This window comes from Carcharodon carcharias, chromosome 10 (genome assembly GCF_017639515.1).
Source record: "Carcharodon carcharias isolate sCarCar2 chromosome 10, sCarCar2.pri, whole genome shotgun sequence".
NCBI classification, from domain to species: Eukaryota; Metazoa; Chordata; class Chondrichthyes; order Lamniformes; family Lamnidae; genus Carcharodon; species Carcharodon carcharias.
Window position 1 is genome coordinate 143,640,953 of NC_054476.1, and position 12,939 is coordinate 143,653,891.

The 12,939-nt window shown below is 49.2% G+C and overlaps 1 protein-coding gene across 1 annotated transcript in view; it reads right to left on the reverse strand.

The window, feature by feature from the left end:
- The window catches only part of ncbp3 (nuclear cap binding subunit 3), a 31,949-nt gene extending 25,699 nt beyond the window's left edge, over positions 1–6,250 (reverse strand). Inside the window, exon 1 of the mRNA XM_041198003.1 lies at positions 6,019–6,250. Within this exon, the coding sequence (XP_041053937.1) occupies positions 6,019–6,195 (177 nt within the window). The 5' untranslated portion in view covers positions 6,196–6,250. The remainder of the gene's footprint in view (positions 1–6,018) is intronic.
- Positions 6,251–12,939: the final 6,689 nt, after the last annotated feature.

A 12,939-nucleotide genomic window follows, 5' to 3' on the forward strand; every position in this document is an offset into this window, starting at 1 on the left:
CCAACAGGTCAGGTTTCAAATTAATTGTATGCTATATCATAAACACTGGAAGTTCATAAGGATGTGTATTAATACTTGGGCTGCTTCACAAAGAATCTACCAAGACATTAACTTGTTGTTGCACTTTTTAGATTTCTGGTATTATCTTTGCTCATTCCCACACAGCCCCTCCAGCCACTGAATCAGTAATGCAAAGCTTTGAAGTTAGGGAAATATGCGATGAACAGAGTGATGTTCGCCAAATCCATGAAGCAACTGCAGGACACCGTTAAAACAAAGTCACTGTTGTAATGTAGGAAACGTAGAAGTCAATTTGTGGACAGGATCACACACACAGCAATGTGATAATGACCAGAAAATCTGTTTCTGTGATGCTGCCTGCAGGATAAATATTGGCCCCAGCACACGGTGGAGAATTCCCCTGCTCTTCATCAAAATAGCAGGTTTGGGATCTTATACATCCATCCCAGACAGCACACAGGGTATTAGTTTAAGGTCTCATTTGAAAGACAGCCGCTCCTTCAATACTGCCCCTCTGACAGTGCAGCACACCCTTGGTACTGCCCTTCCGACAGTGCAGCACTCTCTCAGTACTGCCCCTCCGACAGTGCAGCGCTCCCTTGGTACTGTCCTTCTGACAGTGCAGCGCTCCCTCAGTACTGCTCTTCTGACAGTGCAGCACTGTCTCGGTTAATAAAGGACGTAATCAGTACATTAGAGAGCGAGGATCTTAGATCGAAGGATCACAATGTAGAATCAGTTTGTGTGGAGCTTAGAAAGAGCAAGGGGCAGCAAACATTGGTGGGAGTTGTTTACTGGCCACCAAACTGTAGAGCCAATGTTAGGCACGGTATGAATCAGGAAATTAGAGATGCATGTACCATGGGTAATACAGAATAATAGGCAACTTCAATTTACACACAGACTGGGTAAACCTAATTAGCACTAATGCTGTGGAGGATGAGTTCCTGGAGTGTATACGAGATGGGTTTCTGGAGCAGTACGTTGAGGAAACAACCAGGGATCAGGCTATTTTAGGTTCAGTATTATGTAATGAAAGAAGGCCAATTAATAATCTTGCTGTAAAGGAGCCATTAGGAAAGTGACGATAATATGATAGAACTTTATATTAAGTTTGAAAGTGATATAGTTCACTCTGAAACTAGGGTCCTAAATCTGAACAAGTGAAATTATGAAGGTATGAAGGGTTAGTTGGTAGTGCAGCACGCCCTCGAACTGCCCGACAGTGCAGCACGCCCTCAGAACTGCCCCTCCAACAGTGCAGCACACCCTCAGAACTGCCCCTCCAACAGTGCAGCACACCCTCAGACCTGCCCCTCCAACAGTGCAGCACACCCTCAGACCTGCCCCTCCAACACTGCAGCACACCCTCAGAACTGCCCCTCCAACAGTGCAGCACACCCTCAGAACTGCCCCTCCGACAGTGCGGCTTGAACGGAGTGAGAAGTGAGGCGTTTGGTGAGTGACGGAGTTTGGTGAAGTGTGGCTGGGGACAGGGTGCTCCTTTTTTTTTCTACCTTTTCCACCCTCCAGTATTTGGTTCTTACGTTGGAGCAGCAGCAGAAGCTGACTGATGAGTAACTGTTAAGCTGTTCTATTTATAATAAATAATTTATAAAGTTAAGGTATAGTAGGGCAGTTTGGCCAAGTGAAATTTATCACCTGTGCTATGTGGGAAGTTGCAAATGCACCATGTGTCCGAGACACTTCCTGTGCAGGAAATATCACCGGCTGCTGGAGCTTGAGCTCTGGATTTCAGAACTCGAGCAGCAGCTGGAGTCACTGTGGTGCTTCTGAAAGTCTGAGAACTACACGGATAGCACGTTTAGGGAGGTGCTCACACCACAGGTCAGGGTCAGGAGCATGCAGGCAGAGAGGGGATGGGTGACTGCCAAGTACTCTAAGACATCCATACAGGTAGTGCAGGAGTGTCCTGAGTCGATCTTGCTTGCTCACTGGTTTTCCATTCTGGATACTGGTAAGGGTGATAGTTCCTCAGAGGATTGGAGCAACAGCCAAGTCCACGGCACCTCGGGTGGCTCAGCTGCATAGGAGGGGATAAGGAAGAGTGGAAGAGAAATAGTGATAGGGGATTCATTATTTAGGGGAACAGACAGGCGGTTCTGTTGATGTGACTCCAGGATGGTATGCTGCCATCCTAGTGCCAGGGTCAAGAATCTCACAGAGTGGCTGCAGGACATTCTTCGGGGGGGTGGGTGAACAGCAAGAGGTTATTGTCCACATTGGTACCGACAACACAGGTAGAAAGAGGGATGAGGTCCTGAAAGCAGATTTTAGGGAGTTAGGAAGGAAATTAAAAAGCGGCAATCTCAGAATTACTCCCAGTGCCATGTGCTAGTGAACATAGGAATAGGAGGATTGAGTGATTGAACACATTGTAGAGCTGGTGTAGGAGGGAACGCATCGAATTTCGGAGGCATTGGGACAGGTTCTGGGGCAGGTGGGACCTGTACAAGATGGATGGGATGCATCTTAGCTGGACTGGGACTAATATCCTTGCAGGGAGATTTGCTATTGCTGTTGGAGAGGGGTTTAAACTTGATTGGCAGGGGGTGGGAACCTGAGAGGGAGCTCAGATTAGAGGGAAGCAAAACTGGTGACAGAAAGTAGAAAAGTAGTAAGTGAAATTAGAAGACAGATGAAGTGAAGGCAAGCATTAAATAGAATCAGAATGCAGAATAATGTTAAAAAGACAATGTTAAGAGTACTCTATCTGAATGCATGCAGCATTCGCAATAAGGTAGATGATTTGAAGGCACAAATAGAGGTAAATGGGTATTTTTTAATTGCCATTATCGAGACATGGTTACAGGGTGACCAAGACTGGGAACTGAATATTCAGGGGTAGTCATCATTTAGGGAGAATAGGCAGTAGACAGGCAATGGCTACACGGTCTACAACAAATATACATTCCTCGAAGACACAAAAACGCAACAGGAAAGGTGAATCAACCGTTGCTAACAAAAGAAGTTAAAGATTGTGTTAGATCAAAGAAAGTGGCTTATTAAGTTGCCAGAAAAAGTGGTAAACCCGAGGATTGGGAGCAATTTAGAATCCAGCAAAGGAGGACCAAGAAACTGATAAAGAAAGGGGAAAGCAAATGCAAACTAGTGAGGAAATTAAAGGCAGACTGTAAAAGCTTCATTAGGTATGTGCAAAGGAAAGATTGGCAAGGGCAAATGTGGGTCCATTACAGGTGGAGACAGGAGAATTTGTAATGAAGAATAGGGAAACGGCAGAGAAACTAAACAATTACTTTGTGTCTATTTTCACGGAGGAAGATACAGAAAATCTCCCAGGAATACGGGAAACCAAGGGGTTTGTGAAAATGAGGAACTGAAAGAAATTATTAGTAAAGAGATAGTACTCAGAAAATTCATTGGATTGAAGGTTGATAAATCCCCTGGATCTGATGAGCTACATTCCAGAGTACTGAAGAAGGTGGCTAGAGAGATAATGGATGTACTGTTGGTTACCTTTCAATATCCTATAGATTATGGAAAGGTTCCTGCAGACTGGGACATAGCAAATGTAACCCCACTATTTAAGGAGAGGGGGGAGAGAGAAAACAGAGAACTAGACAGCTGTTATTTTGATATCAGTAGTAGGGAAATGTTAGAATCTATTATAAAGGATGTGATAACTGGACACTTAGAAAATTATAGTATGACTGGGCAAAGTCAACTTGGATTTATGAAAAGGAACTCATGCTTGACAACCTGTTGGAGTTTTTTTGAGCATGTTACTTGTAGCATTGATAAAGGAGAACTAGTGAATGTGGTGTATTTGAATTTTCAGAAAGCTTTTGAGAAGATCCCACACAGAAGGCTAGTAAACAAAATCAAAGCACATGGGATTGGGGGGAATATACTGCTGAGGATTGAGATTTGGTCAGCAGACAGAAAACCGAGAGTAGGAATCAACGGGTCATTCTCAGGATGGCAGGCTGTTACTATTGGGGTACCACAAGGATTAGTGCTTGAGCCACAGCTGTTAATAATCTATATAAATGATTTGGATGTGGGAACCAAATGTAATACTTCCAAATTTGCTGATGACACAAAACTAGATGGAAATGAGAGTTGTGAGGAGGATGCACAGAGGCTTCATGGGGATTTGGACAGGCTGAGTGAATGGGCAAGAACATGGCAGATGGAATATAATGTGAATATGTGTGAAGTTATCTACTCTGGTAGAAAAACAAACAGAAAGGCAGAGTATTTCTTAAATGGTGAGAAGTCGGGATGTGTTGATGTCCAAAGGGGCCTGGGTGTCCTTGTTCATAAGTCACTGAAAGCTAGCATGTAGGTGCAGCAAGGTATTAGAAAGGCAAATGGTATGTTGGCCTTCATCACAAGAGGATTTGAGTACCGGAGTAAAGATGTCTTGCTGCAATTGCATAAAACCTTGGAGAGACCACACATGGAGTGTTGTGTACAGCTTTGGTCACCTTATCTAAGGAAGGATATATTTGCCATAGAGGAAGTACAACAGAGGTTCACCAGTCTAATCCCTGGGGTAGTGAGATTGTCTTATGAGAAAAAATTGAGGAAACTGGGCCTGTATTGTCTAGAATTTCGAAGAATGAGAGGTGATCTCATTGAAACTTACAAAATTCTTACAGGGTGTGACAGGTTAGATGTGGATAGGAAGTTTACCCTGGCCGCTGAGTCTAGAACCAGGGCGCACAGCCTCAATAAGGGACAGGACATTTAAGACTGAGATGAGGAGGAATTTCTGCACTCAGAGGATGGTGAATCTTTGGAATTCTCTACCCCAGAGGTGTGGGGAAGCTCACTTATTGACATATTCAAAAGAGAAATTGATAGATTTCTGGATACTAACGACATCAAGGGATATAGGGATAGTGATCAGCCATGATCTGTTTGAATGGGGGAGCAGGCTTCATGGGATGAATGACCTACTCTTCCGATTTTCTATGACCCTCCAACAGTGCAGCATTCCCTCAGTACTGATCCTCTGACAGTGCAGCGCTCCCCCAGTACTGACTCTCCGACAGTGCAGTGCTCCCTCAGTACTGACCCTCCGACAGTGCAGCACTCACTCAGTGCTGACTCTCCGAAAGCATGGCAATCCCTCAGTGCTGACCCTCTGACACTGCAGCGTCCCTCAGCACTGACCCCCCAGACAGTGCAGTGCTGATTCCCAGACAGTGCAGCGCTCCCTCAGCAGTGACCCCCCCAAACAGTGCAGCACTCCCTCAGTACTGACCCCCCCAGACAGTGCAGCACTCCCTCAGTACTGACCCTCCGACAGTGTAGCACTCCCTCAGCACTGACCCGACAATGCAGCAGTCCCTCAGCACTGACCCTCCGACAGTGAAGCACTCCCTCAGCACTGAAGCTCCGACAGTGCAGCACTCCCTCAGCACTGAAGCTCCGACAGTGCAGCACTCCCTCAGCACTGACCCTCCGACAGTGCAGCACTCCATCAGCACTGAAGCTCCGACAGTGCAGCACTCCCTCAGCACTGACCCTCCGACAGTGCAGCACTCCCTCAGCACTGAAGCTCCGACAGTGCAGCACTCCCTCAGCACTGAAGCTCCGACAGTGCAGCACTCCCTCAGCACTGAAGCTCCGACAGTGCAGCACTCCCTCAGCACTGACCCTCCGACAGTGCACACTCCCTCAGCACTGACCCTCCGACAGTGCAGCACTCCCTCAGCACTGACCCTCCGACAGTGCAGCACTCCCTCAGCACTGACCCTCCGACAGTGCAGCACTCCCTCAGCACTGACCCTCCGACAATGCAGCACTCCCTCAGCACTGACCCTCCGACAGTGCAGCACTCCCTCAGTACTGACCCTTTTACCCCGCCCCCGCCCCCGTGTTGCCCGAGGCTCAGACCCGGGAGGGTTTCCTGCTCTGGTTTCACCAGCTCACCCTCACACCTTCCCGGGTTCCCTTTGGGCCCCGCCCGAGGCCTCGGCCTCTCCCCCGCCGCCGCCTCCTCACCGGGATCAGGTCCTTAAGCGACCGCCGCACCGAAATGGAGTCGAGTTTCTCGGGCTCGATCTCTCCCTCCTCCACCTCCATGGGCTCGTCGTCCCGCTCGGACTCGGAGCCGGAGCCCGGCTCCTGGGCCTCGGCCCCAGGTTCCAAACAGACCCGCAGGCCCCGCACCGCCGCCATTCCAACCAAGGAGAAGCCGACCGGAGGCAAGAGGAGCCCCCGCCACCCGCTGGCGCCGCAGCCGGAGGACCAGCCAAAGCCAACGAGTGGGCAAAGCGACAAGAGGCAACCCTGCAAAAAAACAAAGGCCCAATACAGAAGAAAGGAACAGGCCTCCCCCCACCACCTGGTGGCTCAGAGAGTAACTGCTGCCACAGAGCTGGAAAGTCACAGATTCAAACCCCACTTTCTGCTCAAGTAGCCAACTTTGAGCCTGAGCTAAACTCCCAATTCCACATCCCCTCCATCACGATTACAACACTCTCCAATCTTCCGCCCCCAGTACACTTAAGATAAAAACAAAAAAACTGCGGATGCTGGGAATCCAAAACAAAAACAGAATTACCTGGAAAAACTCAGCAGGTCTGGCAGCATCGGCGGAGAAGAAAAGAGTTGACGTTTCGAGTCCTCATGACCCTTCGACAGAACTTGAGTTCGAGTCCAGGAAAGAGCTGAAATATAAGCTGGTTTAAGGTGTGTGTGTGGGGGGCGGAGAGATAGAGAGACAGAGAGGTGGCGGGGGTTGGTGTAGTTGTAGGGACAAACAAGCAGTGATAGAAGCAGATCATCAAAAGATGTCAACGACAATAGTACAATAGAACACATAGGTGTTAAAGTTAAAGTTGGTGATATTATCTAAACGAATGTGCTAATTAAGAATGGATGGTAGGGCACTCAAGGTATAGCTCTAGTGGGTTTTTTTTTTATTTATTTTTTTTATATAATGGAAATAGGTGGGAAAAGGAAAATCTTTATAATTTATTGGGGAAAAAAAAAGAAGGGGGAAACAGAAAGGGGGTGGGGATGGGGGAGGGAGCTTACGACCTAAAGTTGTTGAATTCAATATTCAGTCCGGAAGGCTGTAAAGTGCCTAGTCGGAAGATGAGGTGTTGTTCCTCCAGTTTGCGTTGGGCTTCACTGGAACAATGCAGCAAGCCAAGGACAGACATGTGGGCAAGAGAGCAGGGTGGAGTGTTAAAATGGCAAGCGACAGGGAGGTTTGGGTCATTCTTGTGGACAGACCGCAGGTGTTCTGCAAAGCGGTCGCCCAGTTTACGTTTGGTCTCTCCAATGTAGAGGAGACCACATTGGGAGCAACGAATGCAGTAGACTAAGTTGGGGGAAATGCAAGTGAAATGCTGCTTCACTTGAAAGGAGTGTTTGGGTCCTTGGACGGTGAGGAGAGAGGAAGTGAAGGGGCAGGTGTTGCATCTTTTGCGTGGGCAAGGGGTTGTGCCATAGGAGGGGGTTGAGGAGTAGGGGGTGATGGAGGAGTGGACCAGGGTGTCCCGGAGGGAGCGATCCCTACGGAATGCCGATAAGGGGGGTGAAGGGAAGATGTGTTTGGTAGTGGCATCATGCTGGAGTTGGCGGAAATGGCGGAGGATGATCCTTTGAATGCGGAGGCTGGTGGGGTGATAAGTGAGGACAAGGGGGACCCTATCATGTTTCTGGGAGGGAAGAGAAGGAGTGAGGGCGGATGCGTGGGAGATGGGCCGGACACAGTTGAGGGCCCTGTCAACGACCGTGGGTGGAAAACCTCGGTTAAGGAAGAAGGAGGACATGTCAGAGGAACTGTTTTTGAATGTAGCATCATCGGAACAGATGCGACGGAGGCGAAGGAACTGAGAGAATGGGATGGAGTCCTTACAGGAAGTGGGGTGTGAGGAGCTGTAGTTGAGATAGCTGTGGGAGTCGGTGGGTTTGTAATGGATATTGGTGGACAGTCTATCACCAGAGATTGAGACAGAGAGGTCAAGGAAGGGAAGGGAAGTGTCAGAGATGGACCACGTGAAAATGATGGAGGGGTGGAGATTGGAAGCAAAATTAATAAATTTTTCCAAGTCCTGACGAGAGCATGAAGCAGCACCAAAGTAATCATCGATGTACCGGAGAAAGAGTTGTGGAAGGGGGCCGGAGTAGGACTGCAACAAGGAATGTTCCACATACCCCATAAAGAGACAGGCATAGCTGGGGCCCATGCGGGTACCCATAGCCACACCTTTTATTTGGAGGAAGTGAGAGGAGTTGAAGGAGAAATTGTTCAGCGTGAGAACAAGTTCAGCCAGACGGAGGAGAGTAGTGGTGGATGGGGATTGTTCGGGCCTCTGTTCGAGGAAGAAGCTAAGGGCCCTCAGACCATCCTGGTGGGGGATGGAGGTGTAGAGGGATTGGACGTCCATGGTGAAGAGGAAGCGGTAGGGGCCAGGGAACTGGAAATTGTTGATGTGACGTAAGGTGTCAGAGGAATCACGGATGTAGGTGGGAAGGGACTGGACAAGGGGAGAGAGAAGGGAGTCAAGATAACGAGAAATGAGTTCTGTGGAGCAGGAGCAAGCTGAGACGATCGGTCTACCGGGGCAGTTCTGTTTGTGGATTTTGGGTAGGAGATAGAAGCGGGCCGTCCGAGGTTGGGCGACTATCAGGTTGGAAGCTGTGGGAGGGAGATCCCCAGAGGAGATGAGGTCAGTGACAGTCCTGGAAACAGTGGCTTGATGTTCAGTGGTGGGGTCATGGTCCAGGGAGAGGTAGGAGGAAGTGTCTGCGAGTTGACGCTCAGCCTCCGCGTGGTAGAGGTCAGTGCGCCAGACAACAACAGCACCACCCTTGTCAGCAGGTTTGATGACAATGTCAGGGTTGGACCTGAGAGAATGGAGTGCAGTAAGTTCAGCTCCTCACACCCCACTTCCTGTAAGGACTCCATCCCATTCTCTCAGTTCCTTCGCCTCCGTCGCATCTGTTCCGATGATGCTACATTCAAAAACAGTTCCTCTGACATGTCCTCCTTCTTCCTTAACCGAGGTTTTCCACCCACGGTCGTTGACAGGGCCCTCAACTGTGTCCGGCCCATCTCCCGCGCATCCGCCCTCACTCCTTCTCCTCCCTCCCAGAAACATGATAGGGTCCCCCTTGTCCTCACTTATCACCCCACCAGCCTCCGCATTCAAAGGATCATCCTCCGCCATTTCCGCCAACTCCAGCATGATGCCACTACCAAACACATCTTCCCTTCACCCCCCTTATCGGCATTCCGTAGGGATCGCTCCCTCCGGGACACCCTGGTCCACTCCTCCATCACCCCCTACTCCTCAACCCCCTCCTATGGCACAACCCCTTGCCCACGCAAAAGATGCAACACCTGCCCCTTCACTTCCTCTCTCCTCACCGTCCAAGGACCCAAACACTCCTTTCAAGTGAAGCAGCATTTCACTTGCATTTCCCCCAACTTAGTCTACTGCATTCGTTGCTCCCAATGTGGTCTCCTCTACATTGGAGAGACCAAACGTAAACTGGGCGACCGCTTTGCAGAACACCTGCGGTCTGTCCGCAAGAATGACCCAAACCTCCCTGTCGCTTGCCATTTTAACACTCCACCCTGCTCTCTTGCCCACATGTCTGTCCTTGGCTTGCTGCATTGTTCCAGTGAAGCCCAACGCAAACTGGAGGAACAACACCTCATCTTCCGACTAGGGACTTTACAGCCTTCTGGACTGAATATTGAATTCAACAACTTTAGGTCGTGAGCTCCCTCCCCCATCCCCACCCCCTTTCTGTTTCCCCCTTCTTTTTTTTTCCCAATAAATTATAAAGATTTTCCTTTTCCCACCTATTTCCATTATATAAAAAAAAATAAATAAAAAAAAAACCCACTAGAGCTATACCTTGAGTGCCCTACCATCCATTCTTAATTAGCACATTCGTTTAGATAATATCACCAACTTTAACTTTAACACCTATGTGTTCTATTGTACTATTGTCGTTGACATCTTTTGATGATCTGCTTCTATCACTGCTTGTTTGTCCCTACAACCACACCCCCACTCCACCTCTCTGTCTCTCTATCTCTCCGCCCCCCACACACACACACACCTTAAACCAGCTTATATTTCAGCTCTTTCCTGGACTCGAACTCAAGTTCTGTCGAAGGGTCATGAGGACTCGAAACGTCAACTCTTTTCTTCTCCGCCGATGCTGCCAGACCTGCTGAGTTTTTCCAGGTAATTCTGTTTTTGTCCCAGTACACTTAAGTTCATCCAAAATTCTGCTGCCTGGCCAAGTCCTAACTTGCACCACGTCCCATTCACCCATCCCCCCGCAATGTGCTCACTGACCTACATTGACTCCCAGTCTGGCAAATTCTCATCCTTTTTTCCAAATCCACTCCATGGCCTTGTCCCATCTAATCTCTGGAATCTCCCCCTGCTCTACAACTGTCCGAGATCTCTGCATTCCAGTAATTCTGGCCTCTTGAGCATTCCCAAATTTAATGGCTCCAACTTTGGCAGCAGTGCCTTCGGCTGCCCGGGCCCAAAGCTCTGAAATTACCCCCCGGAATCTCTCCAGGCCTTTCTGCTGTTTTCAGACACTCCTTTAAATCCTACCTCTTTGATCAAGCTTTTCCTCACCAGCCCTAATATTTCTTTCTTTGACTTGCTGTCAGTTTTTCTCTTAAACATTTGCCGTGAAGCACCTTAGGATATTTGGCTGCTTTATAAATGTAGATTGGTGTCTGAGCAGCAACAGTGCCTCAGGCTGTCAGTTGCCTCAATACCTCCAGACCGAGGAAAAGTGAAAGCCCAGGTTACCTCTCCTAATCTCTGGAAAATTCATCTGTACAATGTCTGGGAAGGACCTAATCAAATTCAGCTGTGATGCACTCCTTAGGTTGAAGTTCCTGTCAACATTCACTGAGTTCCCAAACAACGAGCCAATGCGTGAGGAACAGGAAAGCAAGTCGGCACCTGCGGAATCCCAGCCCCAGTCAAAATCAGTATCTTCAAGAAAAGAGGGAAGAGGAGAAACAGAAACCTAGCCCCAGCAAATCCATCACACCTGTAAACTCAATTTCCATTTCTCTCCAAGGCATTGTCATCATTGTAGAGGCTTCCCAGCTACTGTCTCAGCTATTGAAGCACACTATCACTGTCATGGTGTGCCATTCTGTGCTGAGCTGAGCTCCGAGCCCATGTTGTCTCTGTCAGAAAGATTTGTCAAAGTGTTTGGATGTTTGAGTGGGTGTATCGTTGGGTTTTTGCACTCTGAATGGTTGTATGTTGGGTCTAACAAAGGACAGAATGACTGATTACTGCAGCACCAGGGGGCACTGCAGGACAGAGTGAGATTCTCTGGGCTCAGTGCCAGGCTGGGGGATGTGACAAGCTCCCAGGGATCGGGAGGGTGGGGGCATTTCAACAGCTTCAAACCACTTACAGCTGCTGCAGAAAGCACTTGTGCCTTTTCAGCTAAACAGGCAAATTCCACGCTGGTTCCACACTCAAACCGCAGCCCTTTATATCGTTCCCCCCAACACCTCAGCGAGAGTCAGTACAGCCCTGACCTAGACACAGTCCAGATCCAGACATGGTCCTGATCCAGGCACAGTCCAGATCCACACACTGTCTAGATCCAGACACAGTCCAGTTATAGATATAGTCCAGGTCCAGATATGGTCCAGGTCCAGATCCAGATCCAGACACAGTCCAGATCCAGGTGTGGCCCAATCCAGGCTCGGTCCCAATCCAGATGCTGTCCCGATCCAGACAAGGTCCTGATCCAGACGCGGTCCCAATCCAGACTTTGTCCCAATCCATACAGCTCCCGATCCACACACAGCCCCGAACCAGATGCGTTCCTGATCCAAACACTGCCCCGATGCAGACACGGTCCAGATCCAGACACTGCCCTGATCCAGGCGGCTCCTGACCCAGACTTGGTCTCAAACCAGACACAGTCCTGATCCAGATACTGTCCCAATCCAGATGACTCCCAGTCAAGATGCAGTCCTGAACCACACTTGGTCACGATCCAGACGCACTCCCGATCCAAACGTGGTCCTGAACCACACTCAGTCCTGATCCAGACGTGCTCCCGATCCTTTCATGGTCCTGATCCAGATGTGGTCCTGATCCAGACAAGGTCCCAAACCACACTTGGTCCCAATCCACACATGGTCCTGATCCAGACACTGTCCCGATCCAAACGTGCTCCTGATCCAGACATAGTCCTGATCCAGATGGCTCCTGATCCAGACATGGTCCCGAACCACATTCGGTCCCAATCCAGACACTGTCCCAATCCAGATGTACTCCTGATCCAGACACAGTCCTGAACCATACTTGGTCCCGATCGAGATGCCGTCCCCATCCAGGCTCTGCCCCAATCCAGGCATGGTCCTGATCCAGACATGGTCCTGATCCATGCAGGCTTTTAATTCTACACAATGCTGAGGAAAGTTTGCAATTTCCTGGCACACGATATGTTTGGGCTGCTGCTGAAATGCTCTTACAGCTATAAAGGTTGAAATAAACTGAGAAGCCCTGACTCTAAGCATAGATCTCTGACAGAGAGATTTTATGACAGCTCACAATTCAGAACCTCATAAACTTACTCCATCCAAACCAGTCATGGCAGCACGCCACACACAAACAGCTAAAAACTCACCAGCACTTATGAGTGGCTTCCAGCCAACAAAGTACAGACAGGAGATTGTTTTACTCCAGACCAACTCCGCTGAAGGTGTTGAGTCTCAGTGGGGAACAGTTCCTGAAGGTTCTGACTCTCAGTGGGGAACAGTTCCTGAAGGTGCTGACTCTCACCGGGAGACAGTTCCTGAAGGTGCTGACTCTCACTGGGGGACCGTTCCTGAAGGTGCTGACTCTCAGTGGGGAACAGTTCCTGAAGGTGCTGACTCTCACTGGGGGACAG